Source organism: Cephus cinctus, unplaced genomic scaffold (genome assembly GCF_000341935.2).
Source record: "Cephus cinctus unplaced genomic scaffold, Ccin1 Ccin1_scaffold0378, whole genome shotgun sequence".
NCBI classification, from domain to species: domain Eukaryota; kingdom Metazoa; phylum Arthropoda; class Insecta; order Hymenoptera; family Cephidae; genus Cephus; species Cephus cinctus.
The window spans coordinates 128,355-151,908 of record NW_014333067.1 but is presented as its reverse complement, the minus strand read 5'-3'; the positions used below and the strand labels follow the sequence as shown (position 1 = coordinate 151,908).

General features: G+C 35.5%; 1 protein-coding gene across 8 annotated transcripts; it reads left to right on the top strand.

Annotated features, from left to right (window-relative positions):
- Positions 1–7,415: 7,415 nt before the first annotated feature.
- LOC107267249 lies at positions 7,416–23,434 on the top strand. Of its 8 annotated transcripts, none has more exons than XM_025084467.1 (19): positions 7,416–7,584; positions 11,668–11,800; positions 13,178–13,263; positions 13,396–13,657; positions 13,828–13,957; positions 14,099–14,250; positions 15,160–15,435; positions 15,954–16,253; positions 16,713–16,802; positions 17,116–17,602; positions 17,687–18,267; positions 19,072–19,250; positions 19,334–19,473; positions 19,899–20,048; positions 20,120–20,209; positions 20,290–20,656; positions 20,812–20,981; positions 21,814–21,960; positions 22,142–23,434. In XM_025084467.1, exons 2-19 carry the CDS (start codon positions 11,725–11,727, stop codon positions 22,347–22,349), a joined length of 3,891 nt encoding a protein of 1,296 aa, XP_024940235.1. In that variant the 5' UTR covers positions 7,416–7,584; positions 11,668–11,724; the 3' UTR covers positions 22,350–23,434. The 8 variants fall into 8 exon arrangements, with proteins under 8 accessions (XP_024940235.1, XP_024940234.1, XP_015594189.1 ...); XM_025084466.1 differs by having other exon boundaries at positions 19,334–19,482; XM_015738703.2 differs by having other exon boundaries at positions 15,939–16,253; positions 19,902–20,048.
- The last annotated feature ends 120 nt before the right edge of the window (positions 23,435–23,554 follow it).

Genomic DNA, 23,554 nt, shown 5'->3' with positions numbered 1-23,554 from the left:
TACCAGTAAGCCGGTACTTGAAGAAACCGCTAATCCAATTAGTCAAATCAAATAATCAAATCAAATAATAAATCAAAATAATTGAATCCAAAAAGCGACGTTAACGCCTCGGGAGGATAAAAATCGTTATCCCCACTGGTTTTAACGTATGCCTATCGAGGATATAAGCAGCGGCTTCCTCGATAGGAGACTCACTCGTGTCTATCTAGACGAATCGACAAGACCCTTGTACACCACAAGACGACAAGAAGCAAGTAAAGATTTGGAAAGTATAAATTATCAAAAAGCTAGGAGAAAACCAATCCTCTGTTCCAGAGCGAACCAGTGAACAGTATTGTACTGCAAACTGTGGGAACTCATCCTCGGCAGTTCCTGGTCTTGGAAAGCATTGTGTCTCCATCCTGTATTAGGAAATCTGCTATCCTTGTAGATCATTGTACTGCAAACTGTGGGAACTCATCCTCGGCAGTTCCTGGTCTTGGAAAGCATTGTGTCTCCACCCTGTATCAGGAAATCTGCCATCCTTGTAGATATTCTGCATCGAAAGCATTGTGCTGGAGCTGTCAGAAATCGACCACTGCATAACAACCACACTCCTTAAAAAGCTCAGCTCCCAATATCATTTTGATTAGTAGCTATCTGAGCCTGACCTATCCTCAAGATAAGGGATTCAGCAAACGGGGTTCATTGTGATCTCCTGTGAGTACTGAATCATTATCATCCGAACCAATAGCTGGCCCACGGTCATCGAACGCATTGTGCAATCTGCTGTATTGTGGATCCAGCTACCTCTCTCTCCATCCCAAACGGCTAGCAGAAAGAGTACATAAGCAAAAACACTTCTTGTCGCCTACGGTACGACTATCAAACTAGAGACAATTATAAAAGTGTGTGCATGTGTGAGAGAAACAAAACAGAATATTAAGGATACCTAGTCTGTAATTTATAGGACAATATATCATCATCTTTTTATTTTAAAAACTCCAATGTCTAATTACTTCTGAAGACGCCTGCCAAGTGCACAAACCCTACAAAAAGTCTCGTGATTCCTAAGGCTCCAAAATCACGAAACGTCTCATTACTTTACGTATTAAAACATGAAAAATATTTGTCACAAACATTTTTCCGAAATTAGAGTTCAAAATTTCAAATTACATAAAACATTGGGGATACGAATTAATAATGCGGTACCTAGTGAAAAAAAAAGTTGAATCAGACCCTCGCCGGGTAGAAAATGCAATTTGATAGAAATGCGAATCTATTTTTCATTCGCATTGTACTATTGATCAAAAGCGTTTCGTTTGCCAGGATCAAAATTTGCTTGTAGACTTACAGTCAGCATATTGTATGATCTTTATTACTCGTTATTAATTGTTATACTGTTATTTATGTACTCTATTCGAAACTATTTTTCAGCAACCATGACACTGCGCGATCGTAACCCGAGTCTGTCAATGAACCTCTCTAATAGAATTAACATAGGAAATTCCTTCAATAAATTGACAAAGGGTTTTACTTTACTTGAGAAAGCAGGACAATATTCGACAGGGTCCAATAAGAAGTAGATGTACAAAAGCATTGTATGGCTTGGTGAGAATTAACCATCAAATTGTACAGTATGGCATTGACCCGATAACGGAACACTACACAATACCTCACTACGCATATTGGAAATGCAAAACCAAACACGGTTCACCGAAGATCGCATATATCGTAAGGCAATATCGATAACTATCAAATGATACTACTTTGCTTATAATAAGCCAATTTAATAATTATTACCTGTTTCGGGATGACCGTGCAAATGAAAAATAATAACTAAACTTTATTGGAATCTGGAAATTACATTATTACTAATTTCGGTAGCTAACTCATGGCATTTGCTTTTACCTTTTTTGGGGACAATAATCAGATATATTCGAGTATCAATGTCGATGATTAACGACGCCTGTAAAATATAAAATATTTAACAAACAACAAACAACGATCTTTAGACCATGTCATCGAAAAGTATAACAAACAATTTTTTGGTACCAAGAATTATGATCTGAACCATTTAAAACTAACCGATTTAGCATAAAAATTTCATAAGCATCCATAACACGTCCAACAGAAAAGTTAACCATAGGAAATAGCGACCAGAATTATAAAATCATTTTAAATGATGATTCAAATATCTGAACATTTGATTCGATGATCGGTATATTTATTTTCAAAAGTACTTAGGTATCCGCAATGAAGATATTTGGACATACCAAATATATCTTTAATGCGGACTAACCAGCAAATACATCGTCACACATAACACAAACATTAGTTATAACTGGTACGTTGAAGTTATGTAACTGATGGACACATTACAACTAACGTGTGTATTACACATTATGATTGCTGGATAAGTGCTATAATTATATTTCAATTTAGGAAATAATATTACATTTAAGTCATTTAGTTCTTCTAAATCGTTAGAGATGGAGAATAATATTTTTTATGTTCATTTTTTATAACGGTTTTGTGTAATTATTGATATCGCTGCTTCCTAACAGTCATCGACTTATTTCACGAAGTCTGTTTTATAACCCTTTAATAAATAGCTTTTAGCAAGTACTAGAATTCTCACCATTAGCTGAAAATTTCTAGTAAATTCACACACTACTACGAAGACTACGCTATCGTGGGAGCACTACGTGGTTAGCACTGGCATTAGCACTGCTGTAAGTACTACTATGAGCCATGTTCATACAGTAGTGATCAATGCTATGAGTAGTATTTTTATTATTATTTTTTAATTTAAAGCTTAGATTGATGCAGACCAGATGAAATATAATGCAGAGAGATAATTAATAACATTTATTTACAGTATGTGATATGGATACATTATATTTATTGTATTACTGTCGTCCTAGTAGTGGAACCGTCTCAAGCACGCAAAACAAAATAATCTCTCTATTGCCTCTCTTCAAGCTATCTTGTGGCGAGCACAAGCTGACATGTCACAATATAAATATGATATAATAGAAGTATATATATATATATAAAAGAAGTGAATTAACTAAAAAAAATATTATTCTACATTCACTTTATTAATAGACGAAGAGCCAGCGACAAAAATAGTTACGTTATTTGATAATGAAAATTTCCGATGTAATTGTACACTCTTAACATAGGTAGAATTTAATTGTATAGTCTGCCACAAAATCACTGGTGGACAGAGTAGCGATGGAGACTGAGAAGGTTTTAAAAAATCATTACAAAAACGTGATATAAGTGAGGCTGATTTTTTGTGTAATGACGGTCAATAATATTTTATGAAATATATTGTAATGGCAGACAGTTTGGTTAGTGGGAGAATGGCGACAGACATCAAGGAAGGGGGAAAAATATGTGGTATACTTACGTCATACCAGTAAGATTGGTACAACGAATAAAATTTATATCAAGTCATTATACTTCTGTATTTACAAAGGCAGACGAAATTCTTGAGTTCGAACACCTTGGCGGACGCAACGATACAATGTATTCGCTATCGCAACGACGATCATCGCAACGACCCATCTAGATGGCTTTCACAGATATATTTTCAAACTTTTAGTTGTAGCCTACCGGCAATCGCTTGTCTACGTTGTGCTGCAACTTTCAGTGATATTTTGCAAAATATGGTTGATACCGTGCTACTTTGTGTAATTTGTCATCGCCAAAGTGATAAAGTGATTTTTTTCACGACTAAAAATTAATTACCGTATCGATTCATTTACATTACCGCCTTTCCGTGTTACTGCGTCTGCCAATGTATATGCATATGCATCCGTAGTCGGATAAGGGTTGAATATAGTAGAATCAGGATTTTTGGTAAATACTGGATAATGTAGGGGAGAAGTGAGACAAAATGCACCGGGTAGGTTAATTATAGATACCTCATTTTTTATTCAGTTATATTAAAAAAAAAGACAGTCTATTTGTGTAAGAGAAAGCAAAACCGCAGAGAAAAAGAAGCATTATTTTTTTTATGATTTCCTTGTCAAAGTTTCATCTCCAAAGTTGTCTTATCGATACAAAATCTGAGAAAGTTCTATAAATAATTTTCCCAGTCATTTAGAATTATAGAATCAGAATAGGTTTAAATGTCAACTCGTGAACCTGGAGTGTTAACGGTCTACATTCAGTAATCAAGGGACGATAATGCGTCCCTCATAACAAAAAAACAAATATACAAACTCTAAAATAATTTGTATGATGACAGAATTGCAACGTCACAGTGCTTATAAAATATTCTTTGAAGTTTTCATAAATTTTTTACTATCATTTAACATCCACCTATCGCATTCACCACGGTCCTCGAAATTCTGTGGAAGGATTCATGCAGAATTGCTGAATAGGGTTTATGTATATTGCTCCTATTGTAACGAGGCTTGTTTAGCATGGTTCGATAACCGAAACACATTAACAAGGGATCCTTTTGTTTTCTTCTGTCGACAGACTATTTAACATTTTTTCATTGCCATTTCAAGTCGAGGACATTTATGTGACAGATAGATTCACTTTCTGGAAATTTGATTTCATTGTACTGCCGACTGACAGGAAGCACTACGTGAATTAATAAGAATTGCTCGTTTGCGTTTTCAAAATCTGCACATCAATGTTTAGTAACTCTTAAGCATTATGGAATATCTGACAGTTACACTCGTAGTCATCTATGAGTAAACTGATTTCATGACAACGATTAAATGTTAGAATTGACAGTGGGGCACAGCTTGCCGTATAAGAATAGAGTTTATCCAACTATAAAGAGCATTATTCTAACGGATTGTATCAACGTTTATTATACTAAGAGTTACTTACGTAAGAGTAATCTTTGTTGCAAATCTTGGCAGTAAATTTTTTATTTATACTTTCAATGTGACGTTTCAACGCTGCTCCCTATATTGTTGCGTGGTTCCAGTCGCAATGTAATTTCAAGTTTTTATAATTAGCATTTGTTAATTGCAATGATTCATGTTAAATCGCTTCCTATGCTAATTATGCCATATTAATTATCCCCCAATATGAGAAACTACAGTGACGTGTGAATTTTCTCTTCAAAATTCATCATATTCATATTATATACTGAACTTCCATTATTAGATCACGATTCACAAAAACTTCTAAATAGTTTCATAGAAGCACACTCTGAAAAATTGGTGCCTATTCTGTTGGAGTTACTCATTAAATTGGAACACCAGTCATATAAAATGTAAATCTACACTGTTTAACAGCAGTCAAACACTGAACTTGGTTTATACTTTGCTTGTGTACTTTTTGCTTTAGGTGCGATTTCATTGTGTATCACATTATACTTATTAAGATACTTATTAATACTGCGCTGCACAGTAGCCAAATGAGGGCTACATTTTTACAATGAATTTTACAATGTTCAATATATTAATTGATAGTAATAGAGGGCGATTTGTATTACAGGATGTGTCCTTAACCTAGAGAAACATTATTAGCAATGTATTTGCTAAAGCATTGAATGATCATTGCTATTTTCCATAGAAGTACATTTCCGTCGAGTTTTTTCAAAGAATTAATGCGCGCATTTTATTTCTTGAAAGTTGCCCTACGAATTCACCAAATTAATTTTCTGTAGTGCTAGCCATTTAAAAATGACAACCTATTGTTTAACTGGCGAATAAAATTCGCTGCTGCTCGAAATCTGCTTGACTACTCCCGTCCCTACCTCGCTGGTACCCTCTTATGACGTTCGCCGACGTCAATCCCAAGGGCGATTCTCCAGTCGGTGTCACCCTCCGGCGCGGTCCTCTAGCTGCCACGATTGCCAATAAGAGAAGGACCCAGATGCTAATTTAAAAAAAATGTAATTCTAGTCCATATTCCACCATTCTAATACTAAAATCACTACGCTGTTAAATAGTACAGCTATATGGATTAAATAAGAGCATTTTCAACATCTATTACCCAACTAGTTTAATCCGTGCAGCTCGGGGATGAAGAATTACATAACTACTTCCAATATTCATTTTATAATAGCAGTTCTGCTCTTGTCATTATTAAAGGAAAATATTGTAATTAAAGTTTAGAACTTCACTGGGAATTGATATACATATTTGGATATTCATTGGACTATTTATTTTTTGAGAAATTCAGCATCGGCTATTGTTTTCATATATACGAATATTGTTGAGTCTAATTCGTAACTAATTTTAAACATTTACAAATTGAGCTGGTGGCTCAGTGGGCGAGGTGTCACACTCCTCACTATAAGCATCCCGCTCCCAGCCCTACAAATAGATGGGTACCTAACAGTCATGAATACACACGCGCCCATTTTTTTTTACATACAATTATGCCGATTGCATTATTTGTGCATTTTAATCTATATTAACAACATTTTTAGAGAAAATATATACTGTTCGTACATCAACCGATGTGATATGGTTGAACACTCGCACGTGTTAATTGCATACTACACATCGATTGGACGTATCAATGGTCTTATAATTTTTGACACTTTTTCAACACCATATTTTGAACCACGCAGATCAACGCTGAAAACTGTGTGAACTTATACAGAATACGAGGTGGTATTGAATTAGTGTTATTTTTAACACCAAATTTTTTACAGTACAAACGGCATCATTTTCCTAACAGTTCATGAGGGCAATCATCGGAGTTCCAATAGAATGCCGAATTCAATGGATTCCAGTAGTTCATTAACCCACAGATACGGGTGACCAATTCTGCTGGGAACGAGATAGAATAGAGACTGTCGGAAAATTGTATCAAATCCGCGAGTGTCGTGGTTCAAAATTCAAAATTCAAAATTCATTCAGATCGAAAACTTTTCGCGACTCCCTTGATTTCAGCAATTTCAGTAGTACACAAAATCGAGTAAAAGCATTACAAACTTCATGGATGTTCTTGAATTCATAAAATTGATATATTTATTGATAAGAAGTTTATCAAATAATTAATCGACTTGAAGATTGTTAAATAATATATTTTGAAAGTGACGTTGTTGGCAAAATCAAGATTTATAGTTTGAAATTTCTATACGTATAGTCCATTTTTTCACATGACAAAATAAAATATTAGCTGGCCCCACGTCCGTTTGAATTCTCTAATCCATGGTTCCGCCATGACGGTCAGTCGCCATCGGGCGACTCGTCGAAGTTATGCGTTTTCCCGGATGCCCCGCGGAAACCGAGAACAATAGTGGTACTTCCGGTACGCGCAAGGCCAGAACTCATGACGCTACGGAGGGAGCTGGATGGTGGGGCCCAAGGGAGCACGTACTGTACTCTTACACCCGTACAGCATAATTTGATGCGCGTTACCCCCTATGGCCTGCGATTGCCACTTGCATGCATCCTACTATTTTCAGCGGATCGATTTTCATCCAGTTTGATTACAGGTGCCATTCGCGTTGGACGTGCCCTCCATTGGCACCTGTTGCCATCATTTATACTTTCGCACCAGACTTTTTTTTATTTTACCCTATACTTCGTTACAAATAAGACAAGGACACGGCCATCTCCAATTTCATTGAAAATCAGCCAGTTTTCTTGACGACTAACTATTTATAAAGTAAGTTTCTTTTTTATTATTTATTTTATCCTATTTCTATTTTTTTTTTTTTATACAATGGGGTAATCGTAATTTTGTTTACGACTTCAGCTTCTCACTCCTAGTTTCATTTACACTCGTGAGAATTATGTATTGCTAAATTCGCGAAAAAAATATAGTGAAGGCTTTTTCGATAAATCGTTGAGTTACTTGATAAACATATTTTTGCACATTTCACTGAATTAAATGATAAAGAATGTGAATTAAGATAAAATTAAGATAACGTTTCGTTATATGCACTGGAATCATTGCACGGTCTTTGAAGGGCGTGAGTTGCGTTTTTAATATTTTTATTAATATTTCTTACTTTTCCGATTGACGTAGATCAACGATTTCTCTTTCTGAAAGCACTTAAAATCTCGTCAATGCAATTTTACTGCACGTCTACAAAACAGCTAAAATTCGCTGCAGCTGCTACTGTTTGTAGTAACGAAACTTAAACTGTCGATATGGAAAAATAGTTATGTAAAAATAACTTTGCTTACATATTTTTTACGAGTCACTCAATTGTGAATGAGCTGGACTCTAGACCAGAATTGAAACGAAAAAATAGTATGAATCTAATGAACCTCTAGAAGACGGAAATCCGATTTTTCGGCTCGTTATCGGTTTCATGTTTTTTCGAAGTATCATTTTAATGTATATATTAAAGTTCCAAATCTAAAACTGGAGTAATCAATAAAAAATCCATCCATCTTCTAAAGGTTAATGATTTTAACGGATAGAACATACATTCTCAAGCCATAAATGAAGTACAACGTCTAAGGGACTCATTTACATTGTAATTCATATGAAAATGGCCCCTCTAAAATACATTTTGCTCATGAACGTATGTACTATACAACTTGTATTGCATCATCTCATTTTAAATTAGGAATATAAATTTGATAGACACAAGGTAATCGATTAAAATATATAACGAGAAATATTCCAAAATTTGAAGAAAAAAAAAATCACAAGACTTTTAATATCACAGGATAAATATGTTAAAAGGCAGTTTCCATGACTTTTTTTCTTGCGTATTGGCAGTTTCCAGGACATTTGGTATTTTCCAGAGCTGGAAAAATCCTATACGTAACGCATACTTCCAGGACTGTTTGGCGGCACTCACACCGAATTTTCCAAAAAAATTTTTATGCTGGACACTTGGAGTTGTGATGGGCTAAGAAGTAGTTCGTTAGGTTAAATTATGTTAGAATTTCAATGTCACATATTCCAAGGTTTAGTTTTTTTTTTTTAGAAAAAAAATACATTGGATTGCCGTTGTGAGTGCCGCATGGCCTCGAAATTGCTCTAAACATGTTTACATACATATAGTAGTTTAAAACTCTAAATATAATTGTAATCGTATGTGCAAAAGATATATTTAAGAATGGAATTCTTTACTTTCCACAAAAGCTGCAATCCTTGCAATATGATGCAAGGTATTGGGAATAGAAGAAAATCCGTTGCGTGCTATTGGACGGTTAACGTCACCCAACACAATATCCATCCGTTTCCGGTTTAATTGTAAGATGTGCCTAGTAACTGCATCACGCATGAGAATATCGTGCAGTGCGTGCTGCGTGCACATTAAAACATTGAAAAGTACACAAAAGTCCCTCTTTCCTTTTCACAATCGCGTCATTTTGCCATTACTGTGAAAACCGATTACCGATATTATGAGAACGCCCTTTGCACATTGAGTATACCGAACGGCAAAAAAACCTGAAATTTCATTTTTATATCCATAAATATTCTGGTTTATGAAATATGCCCATATACTCGTTCGTTACCTACAAATTCTTTGACTCATAGTACCTTACATGACTTTTGACTATTTTAACGAAACTCAAATTATAATACAAAATTCTAATAAAAAAATTGACGATTTATTTCCATTAATTTTATAATATATTATAAAACTGACCTTTCTTAATTCTACTTAACCTAAACCCTAATTATGTTTGTGCAGGCGACTTGAGATATTGGCAGAATACATAGCATTAATTGAGAACGCGACATATGCAAATTGCTGTATATTTGTGCAACGTACCTGATGTCCATCAAGCTATGCCAAAACGCATGCTTGTAAAAGAGAAAAATAGAAAGATAGAAAGGGAGAGAGAGAGAGAGTAAATGGGGGGGGGCGGAGGAGGGGACGGGGAGTGGTGGGGAGAAAACCATTCAGAATCGAAACAAGAATATAATAAAAGGATACAAAAGTGGGGAGGTGGCAATGGAATTGAATAGGCATGCGTGTGGTTAGTAACTATGTGTGACAGGGGACGGCTGTCCTCGCACCCTGGAACAACTATAATTGCAATCTTGTCCAAAGCTCACACTACCGTGAACAATATACAAACGTTCAATATTAATGTTCACATTTGGTCAATGAATTACTCAGTGGAACGTGGGTTACGCTTAATTACACTAGAGACGTTTAACGCAAGTGTTATTTATTGGTGTATAAATCTTCTATCAAGTGGCGCAGGCCAGTGAGGTTATGTTCGGCTTTTCAGTCAAACAAATCTTGACCATTCGATCTAACCGTTTACGGGATGAAAGTTTGTCACTTAAAAGTGAACCAAGTAACTGTAGCTGATGTTTTGTTTAAAAAACCAAAAACTGCAAGCCTAACCTTATCGCTGATATGCAAGTTATTGATAAAAGCTATTGATAATGAAACCTATGATAAAAGTTAAATTTTTCTGAAGGAAGGATTATTTGAAATTTTGTTTCGTTTTAAATTTTATTTAAAAATTTTTTTTTAATACCGCTTGCGCAGTACCAATTCTTGTTATAAGTGTGATGTTGGAACAAGGGTTATGGAATTCCTACTAGGCACTCACCCTGAACACTTCCACACAGTGCGTAGACGTGCACGCGCGTATCTTCGCATATACAAATGTCAAAGACTCACACATGCCCCTAAAGGCATCAGAGCGTGGTTCCATCTTCCCTACGGAACTCTGTTGCTGGTTATCATTACACCGATCACCTAATATGAGATTACGCAAAGGGACTTTCATGTCTTCGATTCTAAATAGTATACTGATTTTTCTAAATTTCAATCGCAATCTAAATTAAAAATTTTATTTCCGTAAATCAACGCTTCGCATATAAAAGATAAATTATCTTATTGCTAAATAGTTTGAAATATTCACAATCGACGTAGACACATTTAAAAATACTTGATTGTCCATTTAACGCGTTTTGTTGTTTTTTTTTTGTTGAAAATAATAAATGGAACGAATCATTTGTGTACTAGATAAAATTGTCTTTCAAAAATGTGGTACATGTATACAAGCAAATGCATTCTACAATATTATTCAATGCACTTCTTCGAATGCATTAATGTAATATGGGGTCAGTGCTTCTTTTATTTATTGTGGGACTAAATTGCGTATTGCATGAAACACTGAAGAAGAGAAATTGCAAAGCAATTATGAAACATGGCATAGGTTATGTCGAGGCTTTACCCTATTGTTCGGCAAATGCGAACCCATGGAATCTGATGGGGACACTCGATAGTTATCATGCGTACGTGTGCGACTCAACTTGGGTTTATTCAGTTCAGTGAAAAATTAGTTCGGTCAGTGCGCGTCCAGGCAACAAGTGATTTAGTCAAATTCCGAGCGCGTATTCCTTTCGCGATAGTACCGCTATTCCACGTACAACCTAATCACGATATAGTTTACATATACTAAAATTGCTTACAACTAATTATTTGATATCGCACAAATTAATTCAAAAGATGTTTCAAGCATACTTAACTATTTAATATTTCAATAGAAGAAAATGAATTTCCTAGTGGTACGTATAATTTCTTCATGACTCTATTTCGTGTAGAATTATTTATTTTAAGAACAGCACAGCTTGATTATTTTTCATCTATTTTCTCTCGCAAATACTTTAATGACTCGGTGCATGAAACTACTTAAATCGATGAAATGAACTTGATTTTATAGCAACCATCAAAATAAATGTTCGGAATTGTATTTCCGTACGTCTAGTAAATAAATATTTGCCAATTATATTAAAATATATTATATTTTTTTTCAGCACTTCGATACAAGTGAAATGACCACTTGATTGTGTCGCCAGAATCTACCATTCAAAATGAAAAGAATTCATGACACGTTCAGTATGGTTCAAGCTATCACCGTTCTTACGATTCTAAAGATGCTCGCCAATGGTAAGTTTATTAATTAGTTGTAACAAAATCGTTCTAATATTTAACTTTAAAATGGGCATATAAGAGTGCAGTGCTTTCAGGATCAAAGTGTGAACTTTTTCAAAGTACCTACACACTCTACTCATACATATATACGTCCTGAACAATTAGAACGTACACATTCAATGTGTTAATTGTATCTTAGAGAATTGTTTAAAATTCAAAATATACTTCAGTTGTACTAAACATTAGCGCTCTACTTTCAAATTCAAAAGATATCTCAAGTCTACTGTAGTACTACTGACGCTTAGCAAATACAGTAAGTAGTAGAAAACGTTTCAGTCAGACTGTAGTGTAACCTGTTATTCAAACAACAGAATTTACTTGTCAAAATAATAATATAGTTTACGCTAAAAACCTTAATGCTATATAATTAAGGCAAGTATCAGTATGGTTTTATGGCAAAATAACCATGTTTAAATTTCATATACTATGTATTTCTCATAGGCATTCGCTGTTTGAATACTTTGCATTACTAAGATCTAAACGAACGCATTTAATAATATCGCGAGTCACAGTACTATTTCACCGACGTCATCGTGTAATTACTTTTAAGAATTTCAATATGCATTGAATTCACATAAAATGCATATATCTGGAACAAATGCGAATAGAATTCTGCCGAGGTTAAAAGTTTTCTCAGAATTCACTAATGCCATTCGACTTTTATTTGTAGCATTCGAGCATAAAAAAAGAAAGTGAAAACTATACAGAAGTATAATACAGAATAGAATCCTAGGTTCAACTTTTGGGAATATATCACCTAACTATTATACCGAACAATGGCACGCATGAATCAACCTCATGAAAATGTGATGACGCAATTTCCGGTTTCCTGTAGCCGCTTCGCTATCTCAAAATCCACGCTGCCAATGCCAGGCATAATACAAACCAACAATGTTCATAAACTTTTATCCTCGGCAAATAATCCTGTCAAAAGAAATATATTAATTAGCAATAACTTTCATCGACATAAAATTTATTTGGCATAAATTTATCCAGATTTTAAAGTTAAAAATATTTATACCGATGCTAACGATGACGATAATGAAAAAAATCGGTGGTTATATGAGCAAAAAAATTTCGCGAATAACTAAACTACCTGTAGCCCATCGTGGATGTAAATCAAAGGATGTCACGAGATTGCGAAATTGCGTGATTCAGCGCATCGGTCTCTCCCTGTACAATTGATAGTTATGATGTACGAGCCAGATGAAATCAAAACGTTTTATGTTGAACTTTGATTCATATCCGACTGAAAGGAAGTAACCTCGATTTTATGAAAACCATAGAGATATACAAAGTTTTACAAAAATAATTTATTAAATTCTTTTTCAGCCCAGACGACATGTAATGGCGGATCGGGTCGAGTTGTCTATGAGAGATTACCGGATCAACAACTTCAAGGTTTCGACGATGACGTAGTAAGTATAGAATATTTTTAAAATAAACTAATACTTGTGTTGAGCGCATGCAAAAGAAATATTTGCCTTTATAGATATATCCACTGAATATATTTTGTCCGAGTGTTACTACGACCTTGTATATTTATCCAGGTAAGAGATTCCGCGCCGCCATTCAGAGTACTGGAGAAATGTCAAGAGCTTTGTTTGAGAGACAGAACTGCAACGAATAATCTCGTGAGAGCTTGCACGAGCTTCGATTTTCAACCCGGAAGTAGAATAGCATCGTTCAGTGGTGCTGCCGAGTACGAGGAGAGCACTTGTTATCTAACGAGAGAGCAAGCTCAGCCAGAGGGCATTGGAAATCTGATGCTAGTACCCAATAGCGTCCACTTCACTGAAGTCTGTCTCACGTGTAAGTATTTTCATGTTTCTTGCTGGACGAATAACATTGGTAAAATAAACAGTCGACGTATAGTATATATTATAGACTATGACCCATTAATTGTTATACTATCGCAATGAATATATTTTTAAAAAATGAACAATACCTTTACTAATATAATCAACTATTTGTGTCGATAGCAAATCGTATAGAGAGAGACTGTCCGAACCGTCGATATGTATTTGAAAGGCATCCACGAAAAAAATTGAAATTACCATTAACCGATCTCAAGGAAGTTAGTGCAGCTAACAGGACGGATTGTGAAGATAGGTATGATATTAAATTATTATTTTGAGTGGGAATATTATGATAGTAGAAACTAATGAATCAATAGTTTGAACGTGTAGTACGTATTTATATAAATTTTGGTTATTTTGTTTATTTTGGTCCTATCTTTGTAAACGAATACAGGTGTCTGAACGAGTTTAGTTTTGTTTGTCGCTCCGCGACATACGATGCAGCATTGAGAAGTTGTTCTTTGAGTCGTTTCACGAGAAGAACTCATCCGGAACTTTTGGAGGACAATCCGAATTCCGATTATTTGGAAAATACTTGTTTGAATGGTATGGCTATAGTGCATCAATCGTATAAGCTGTCGTTCATATAAAACATTATATTTTCACTGTTTCATAATTACGCATTATGATTACATATACAGGGTGTTTCCTAAGTCCCGCACAAGAGACATACCGTTAGATCCGGCGTGAAAAAATAAAAATATTGGCGTTGACAAAAATCAAAAATTTTAATTAGTTTATTAATTATTAAAGATTGAAGTAAGCCAATAATAAGCGCGTGAAAACTGGTAACTCCTCCTCAATCTCCTCCCATTGGGGACAGCCGATCATTCATTTCCCCACAAAAACAGTGACCGGTGGATACGTAAATATAGTAACGTAAATAAACAATATAGTAACGTAAATAAACAAAAGAATAATGTAAAATGTCTTTTGTGGGGAAATGAATGATTGGCTGTCCCCAATGGGAGGAGACTGACGAGGAGTTACCAGTTTTCACGCGCTTATTATTGGCTTACTTTAGTCTTTAGTAATTAATAAACTAATTAAAATTTTTGATTTTTGTTACGCCAATTTTTTTATTTTTTCACGCTGGATCTAACGGTATGTCTCTTAACCGGGGCTTAGAAAACACCCTGTATATAGTATTTTCCAAAAAATACTTGAAACATGGATTTCTAATTTTAAAAAAATACTAAATCGAAAATATCATTCACATATCATATCATACATCAAATATCTAAACATGTACTTCAGTTCACGTGCGAAGAAAGAGTCCAGAAAAAAAGGCCGTCCAGCAAAATTAGTGGCGTTGATAGTGAATGCACGTGCACAGGAATACATACCCAAATATTGGATCTGCGTACGTACGCGCATAGCCAATAGATTAGCTGATTTGTGTCGTAGAATCTGAAGTAAATGAATTTTTTTATATAAACAAGCATATAATTCCAGCGGAACGCCGATGCGATGGTTTAGCCGTTTTTATCAAAGAAGAGAACAAGCGTCTCCGTGGTCCATTCGAGGTTGACATTTACACGAATCTAACCCTCGAAGAATGTCAGGCACTTTGCCTAAGAGCAGAAAAGTATTTTTGCCGGAGCGTAGAATACGACGAGCAAACGAGACAGTGCGTAATTTCAGAAGAGGATTCAGTTTCACAAAAGGATGATATTGGTATCAGCAGCAGCCCAAGCTACCACTTCTACGATCTGGTTTGTCTAGACAATCGTAAGTTTTTCTATGACAGTAAACACTCACTTAAAGCTTAGCATACTAAATCATGAGTAAGCCAAAAAAAGGTTATTCAGGACTATCGAACCACCTGAAGATGGTTCTACCATGGGAATTAGTAAAAATCAATTGGACAGAACGATCTTGAGATGGTTCAATAGTCCTGAATAATCGCGTGTATATTTAATACAAATGATAAAAACTAAATTCATATCATGCATTTGGAAAAATCGTATAAATCAAACAAGCAAATTCGAAAATCTTACCTTTATAACCAGGAATAAATATTACGTTAAATTTCACAATGAAGGTCATTCGAGACCAAATCTTATCTCATACAGTGGCTTAAAAACAGCCATAATTTTCATAAAGGTAGAAGAGGGTAATGAAAAAAAAATGCTCCTTTATAATTCTCGCGAGGGTTGTCGAGTCCCACGAATTACTTATTCCTGGTAAATAGCTAGCGATGGATGACCCATGTCATCACTAACGTAATGTAGATCCGTCCGCCGTAGCACGAGGATCCGAATATCCAGACAACAGCGTGACCTCTCACCTCTTCGCCCCCGGGCGTCGACCGGACACGGCCTTCCAGCGCTACCGAAATTCACGCCTCAGCGGCGAGTTTCCTTCTGAAATCACCGGACGAAGCCTCAGCGAGTGCCTCGACGAATGTCTCAGGCAAACGAGTTTCCAATGCAGAAGTGCTGTTTACTCTGAACACTTTCATACTTGTCGCCTCAGTCGATACAATCAACGCGATGGACACAGAATTATCTATGACGCGGACTATGACTACTACGAGAACTTAATGCGTAAGTTCCTTCTATTTTTTGAGCATCAAGTAATCCATTACACAGTTTTCTTACCTCACGATATCTCGATGTCATTAAAATACATAATCATATAGCAACAATGCTATTCAATGTACTGCTCGTGTTTTAAAATACACTGCATCGTTGACATGTTTATATTCTGTGAATATAAATATTCTCATAATATATTTTTAGATATTTTGCTAGTAATGAACTTTAAAAAAAAAAGTCACACGGCAAGGTCAATATACGGAGACTGATATAATCAGCACCCCATTGTCATTCAATAACATGCTAATTGTTGAGACAAAAACGTATTCATTTCACAGTACTGTGGTTCGTGTCTTGCGCAGCAGTGCGTGTAGAGCATTATTTAAGTGCAAGCACTCGAAGCGTGGTTCATGCAATGACTCTATCACGATATTCTATGCATATGTAATTTTGAATATATGATTCCAGATCAATTCCTTGACGGAGACGGATCTATGCTCAGACCGGACCCTCTTGGCCAAGGTACCAATGTAGGCAGACCATCTCTTGGTGGACCAGGTAAGATCATGTTGCATCAAACAAACGGTGATCTACTTGCATTAAAACATTTCTGTGAGAATGATAACTTAACCGAAATTTCATTAAGTTACGTAATAATAATCTCGAGGTATATGCGTATTCACGCTTAACAGTTACTCATTGCTTGTTCTTGAAGATTGAATTATTATGGTTCAGTTAGAAAATACTCATTCTTAATTATAGTAGATTTAACGTTACGTTTTTTAATTGTGGCTTTTAGAAAGGAATTTTAAAATAGAAATAAGTAGTTTGAAAAGTTCCTAAGAAAATTAATTATATCTTTAATTAATAGGATATCCTGACTACGATAAAGGCTATCCTGGCGATAAAGGTGATCGTTACCCCGATCACTACCCAATACCAGGTGATAGATATCCTGATGACAGGTATCCTGGTAGTGGTCAATACCCGATCGGAGGTGACCGTTATCCAAGTGGTCCGGATCGGTATCCAGTCGGTGACCGTTATCCTATTCATGGAGATCCATATCCACCTAGAGGAGATCGATATCCAATTAGCAGCAATAGATACCCCATTGGGGGAGGATCCATTGGGGATAGATTCCCAATCGAAGGAAGTCGCTATCCTAGCGGTCCAGGACCTATAGACAGATATCCAATTGGCCCAGATCGTTACCCTACCACCTTAGATCGGTATCCTCTTCCGGAAGACCATATTGATCGTTACCCCATAGGACCGGGAGGGGGTAGACTACCCCTTGATCGTTATCCCGTGAGCGACAGATTCCCAGATAGAGATCCTTATCCCACGCGAGACCGGTAAGTCCTGTTGAAACAAACAACAATTAGCATTTCTGTAAGTTATTTCGAGTAAAATTGAAAACATATTTTCTTCGTCTTTAGATATCCAGGCCTACCAGGAAATGGCTTATATCCAGGCGAATATGACGATATTCGCGGAACGAAAGGATACGGAGAGCGACCCCTTTATAGCGGTTTCCCGTACGGCCATGCTCGACCCATAAATGACTATGACGGTGGTTATGGTAATAGTATAGGTGGTATTAGTGGCGGCGGTTACATAGGCGAGGGAGGAATTTATCATTCTCGTCCATTTGGAAATAATGGTGGACCAATTATTGGTCGGCCGCCGCTACTTTCCCGTTGCGACGAACAAGATAATTTTCGACAAGTGGGTGCCCGAACAAGAGTTCGGAAACCTTTTGTAAGAAGGTACACAACGGCTTCGTCTTTGGCACAGTGCGAAAGGGAATGTGCAGACGCCCGAGACTTTGTGTGCCGATCGTTCAACTATAGACCGTACGCAGCGCCCTATGGGGCGGAACGTGACAATTGTGAATTAAGCGACCGAGATTCCAGAGACATGGATATGGGAAATCCTGTATATTATGACAGTGGATCTGATTATGATTTTTACGAGAGGAACAATGGTAGACAGGGTGTCGATGGCGAATGTCTTGATGGTGAGTATATTGTGAAAGGGATAGATTAAGATTTTTTTTTTTAATTTTAAGGACACGCACGTGCATGAAATTGTAAAGGCAGATACACAAAAGGTATACGTAAACGTATAATCTCTTTCTTTTCAGCTAATTCAAGAAAATATTTGCTATGCCGTCTTTCGCTTATGACCAGAAAAATTTGTTACCTTTAATAGGGTTTCGTAAAAAAGCGAATTTGCTTCTGGAATCACATCTTATAATCAAACGCGTATCTTGTGTACAATGATTTTCTTAAAATTACGAAGTGAAACTAAACTGAGCTTTAAACTTCGTTGTTGCGTGAAAAATAAAGAAAGTCAATTTCAAAAAAAAATTAAAATAAATCACAAGTAAATAAAGCATATTACTGTCTAAAAGCTTTTTCTTACCCAGATCGGACATTAAAAAAGCCTATGCACCACATTGTGATAGAATTTGAAAAATCTCTATTCTCCATTTACTCGGTTATATGACATACGTTGATCTAAAATTAAAATACAGTGTATTTTCTATCTATCCGTCGAGATCTATTTTCCGTATTGATGTGAAAAATTTAATGAATACGCACTAGAATTACATCGTTAAACTATTGCCTATTTCAAACGACATCATATATGAATTGATTGAAAATTTGCATGCCTACCGAGAGCAAAATGATCCTTCGTCAGTAATATTGAAATATATTAATTTAGTAATTAAAGATAAAAGTATGACAATATCAACAATACTCGAAATATTTTATATCCGTGACTGAAATTTCTCATCGACTGTGTTCTCTGTTTTCAGTGAGTCAAGTTTGTAACGAAGACGGTATGGAATTCACACTAAGAACTCCAGAAGGATTTATCGGAAGAATTTACACTTACGGATATTATGATCGCTGTTTCTTCCGCGGAAACGGCGGTACGGTAAATGTACTCCGGATAAGCGGAGCCCAAGGATATCCTGAATGCGGCACTCAGCGGGTATCTTAATACTTGATATTTAAAAACTTTCCTTCAATTGTAATACTTACAAGCAGCTTATAAAAAAATATTTTAAATCATAGTACGGCGACACGATGACCAACATCGTAGTAGTCCAATTCTCGGATTACGTGCAAACTGGCAGAGACAAGAGATTCAATCTGACTTGTCTATTTCGAGGCCCAGGCGAAGCTGTCGTCACTTCCGGCTACATCGGTGCCGGGTACGCCAGGTCATACCCCGCTCTGTGTGTCTTCATGCACCAAATTCACTACTTCCATTTTCATCGTGATTTCGCCTGAACTTCTAATACCTGATAATTATACACACCAGAACGACGTGCACGCTTGCATAACAGATTTACAGCCGCGGCACAAATTTTATTTTTTCATCTTCACCAAGGTGTTGATAATTTGCACATTATTTATAGGCTTACCTTTCCACGTTTTAATACTCCCATTAGATTTAATAACATATTGAACTGCACCATTCTTTGCAAGAGATGGGTATCTGATGAATCGTTGTTTCCGAATCTCTATGAATTTAACAAAACGTGTACTTTTGCTTAGTTAAATCGATTTGATCACAACCAGTTTTCGGTCACATATGAATCATATAGGTACCTAATTGGACTCTCTTGAATTTCAGTAGATCGGGGTCACCCATCCCGATCGAGTATCTTCCAGCCGAAAATACGTTAAGTTCTCGGGTACGTTTGCTGATCCTTTATCAAGGTCGACCCACGACAACCATAGCGGTTGGAGATCCACTGACCTTCAGATTGGAAGCTCAAGACGGGTAAATATTTATTAATTTTCTCATTTTTATCGCCTGCCGACAATGACTTTTGGCAATTTTATTATTTTTAGGTACAACTATGTAACGGACATATTTGCAACCAACGTTATAGCTAGAGATCCATATTCGGGACGAAGTGTTCAGCTTATAGACAGATATGGGTATGAAAACAGTTCATTTAGATTAGGCATAATAAAAAATAATAATTTGATTTCATAATTGACCGAAATTCACTTTTTAGCTGCCCAGTGGACAACTTTGTTTTTCCTGGACTGGATCGTCTTCGCGAAGGCGATAGTCTCGAAGCTCGCTTCAACGCTTTTAAAATTCCGGAATCAAATTTCTTAGTATTTGAGGCAACAGTTCGTACTTGTCGAGACGGCTGTCAACCAGCTTACTGTTCGGGAAGTGCAGGAAGAAGCGAACCGTCCTTCGGTAGGAAACGAAGGGATGTGGGCAACGATACTTTAATTGAATCTGATGAAGATGTGGCAAATATGACAGTCTCAACGTCAACAATGAATACTACAAGCACCGATGAGGATGTTCAAAAAGAGGAAAAGCAAGAGGAAGAGAACGAAGAGGAGCACGTTCGAGAAATGATAGAGGTAAGTTATATGTCATTTGTAATATTAAAAAATCTCTCTCTAGTCTCAATTAGAGTCGTTAAAATTGTTAGGTTATTATATTATATTATGTGAGATTCTTTGTTACTTTATTCGTCCACCTCAGTGTAAAAAATGATCTTCTCAATCATTTATAGGTTTTCGACTCGCGCATGGATATGATTGAGGAGAATATTGTCGAAAAACAAACAAAAGTCGTCGAGACTGTTTGCATCACTCCAAACGAATACTATGGATTAGTTATTGCAGTTTGTGGCCTTGTGGTACTTCTGGCATCTGTTGTTGTCCTTTCTATGATTGTTTACAGGTAAGAAATATTCAACAGTATGTAATACTTTGACTTCGTTCGTTCAAACGAATGAAAAGTCATTCTTGTGTCTGTGAGAAAATTTAGAGAAAATTCCGAATTAATTAACAGAGAAAGGAATATACCGTATGTCCCATTCCAAGTAGGACACCGGAAGTTGCTGCGATCGAAAATGAGTAATAATAATCGCATCTGCCGAACGAATTATTCTTCGGTATAGTATGAAGTTTTAGCTGGTTTTCGATCGCGGCAACTTCAGGTATTCTACTTGGGATGAGACATACAAAATATTATTATATTTTATGTACTGGGTAGGCCAGAAAAATAGAACAAATTAAAAAAAAAACAGGTACATCATACCAGAACTCAAATCAAAGGTTACTTTATTGTTTTAATAATGATCACTGGCTGATCGAACAATAATTGTGAAAATGTATCAAAATTATTGCTTATTCACATATTTATTAGAAATTCAACTCACTGAACTATGTACGGTAATATCTTTAGCTGCCATTGAAAACTATTTATCCATTTTTTTTGTTTTCAAACCCGGGACTTTTCGATTACCGGTCGACTGCTCTGACTACTGAATTAAGCCAGCCACTTGCTACACTTTTCCGAATCGTCCCTACTAAGAAAATTTCATTTTCGTTACAATATATTGGCCTTTATATCAAATTATGAAGCAGCACCTGTACAAGGGCAACGAATATATACGACAAAGTTTATTGAAACATTTTGAAAAAATGTTAACAATTATTTTTAATGTTTCTTTCACTTTTAATTATAAAATAGTCTATTAAATAATTTTAATATATTCAATACTCTATAGGAAATATGCCTATTCAGTGATTATGAAGAATCGAAGAGCCGATAAGACATCACATCACAGCTCCAATCCTGAAGATGCTTACAGTACTCGGGTGCAAAATAATTTTTCATTTTTAAGATCTGGACTACAAAAGCCATTCCAATCCACGTAAGTTTTGGATACAAGTTCACAATGTACGATAACGATTGAAAATAGGACAAACTGAGCGCACAAAAGATAATCTTTGCCGATAAAGTTATTTGAAAATTAATGCATAGATCAATTTGCTTGAAATCATATATCATTTACCTTATATTTCATTATAAAAATAAACATATTTATTTGATAGATCTATCTCGAGATCATTGAGCCACGTGATAAATCAACGCTTGAGCAGTGGCAGTGCATTAGAAGGAGCTGTTGGTCTAGCAACTAATCGAAGAAGCGGATTTGATCCCAGCGAGCCGATTTATACCGACCCATCGCTTTTTGAAATTGCGCACTGCTCAACGAATGAGCCAAAATCCGCGCGTAATGACAATTTTCATTTCATGTAATGAACGTTTACCATATTAAAAAAAAATACGAGTAATATTTGATATCGGTCCCTTCGCTGATAAATTGACATTTACACACAATTGGCCACTGATTTCTGGACTTCAATAATTTCATCTTGTATAGCACACTGCGACAATGACCTTGGTGTTGAAACATTCTATTATTATCAACGAAGGGTGAGAAACATAATATCGAAATATGCGAGAAATTAAACGTGTCCAAGAAGACTTTGAAATATTTCTCGAAAAGCGAATAGCATCAGTGTCAATTAATACGATTTATGAGATGTAGCTTAGTCAGGTAAATTCTTTTTGTAATTAACGATAAACTTAAGGTACTTATTTTTATTGGTCTTCGTTAGGATTACTTGATCCAGACAGCTACAACTGCCAATGTTTATAATGAATTTACTAACTGCCAATAGATAAGACTTTATCGTAATATTGAAGTTTCCAAATTTTGTAGAATTCTCCAAAAATATTTAAATTGGTTTCTATGTCTCGTAATCCACTACATCCGCACACTGCCTTACTTAGACCAATAAATGATAGTCGTAATCATATTTAATACAAAATATAACACGAGGAGGATCCCTTTTCTAAGAAAAAAAAAATACTTGAACTATAGGCGAAGATGATTCGTCAGTAATAATAATTGTTGTTTGAGGTATCGAATAAAGATCTTATAAATGCTTTATTCATTGAAATGTGTGGTGGTCAAAAATTCATTTATCCTATAAATATCATAATTTTTTCAAAAAGCATAAACAAGTTATTAAATGTTAGGATAAATATAATTAAGTTATCTATGGCGAAAATAATACATTTTGTATTCAATACATAAAAACAAGAATGCAATCGCCAAAGCTCGCAAAAGCAAAACTGTGAAATTATTTTACGGATTTCTTTACACTTTAGGTGAAAAATTACGTTATCATTGCTGTTCATCGAATACAAAGAAGTGCATTTAACAGTAAAAATGTAAAATGCGGGTACAAAGATGGAGAAATATGTTTCAAGTATTCTCCCCATTTCGGAATTAATTGAAACATTAACTATAATTGCATTATTCATAAAGAGAAGCCAATAAGTATAAACTAATATAAAGAGAAAACATTTGTATTAATTTGCTACTGGTATTTATGAAAAATAAATATAATATTATGGAAAATAGAAACGTATCTCTTGCTAAATATTTATGACTG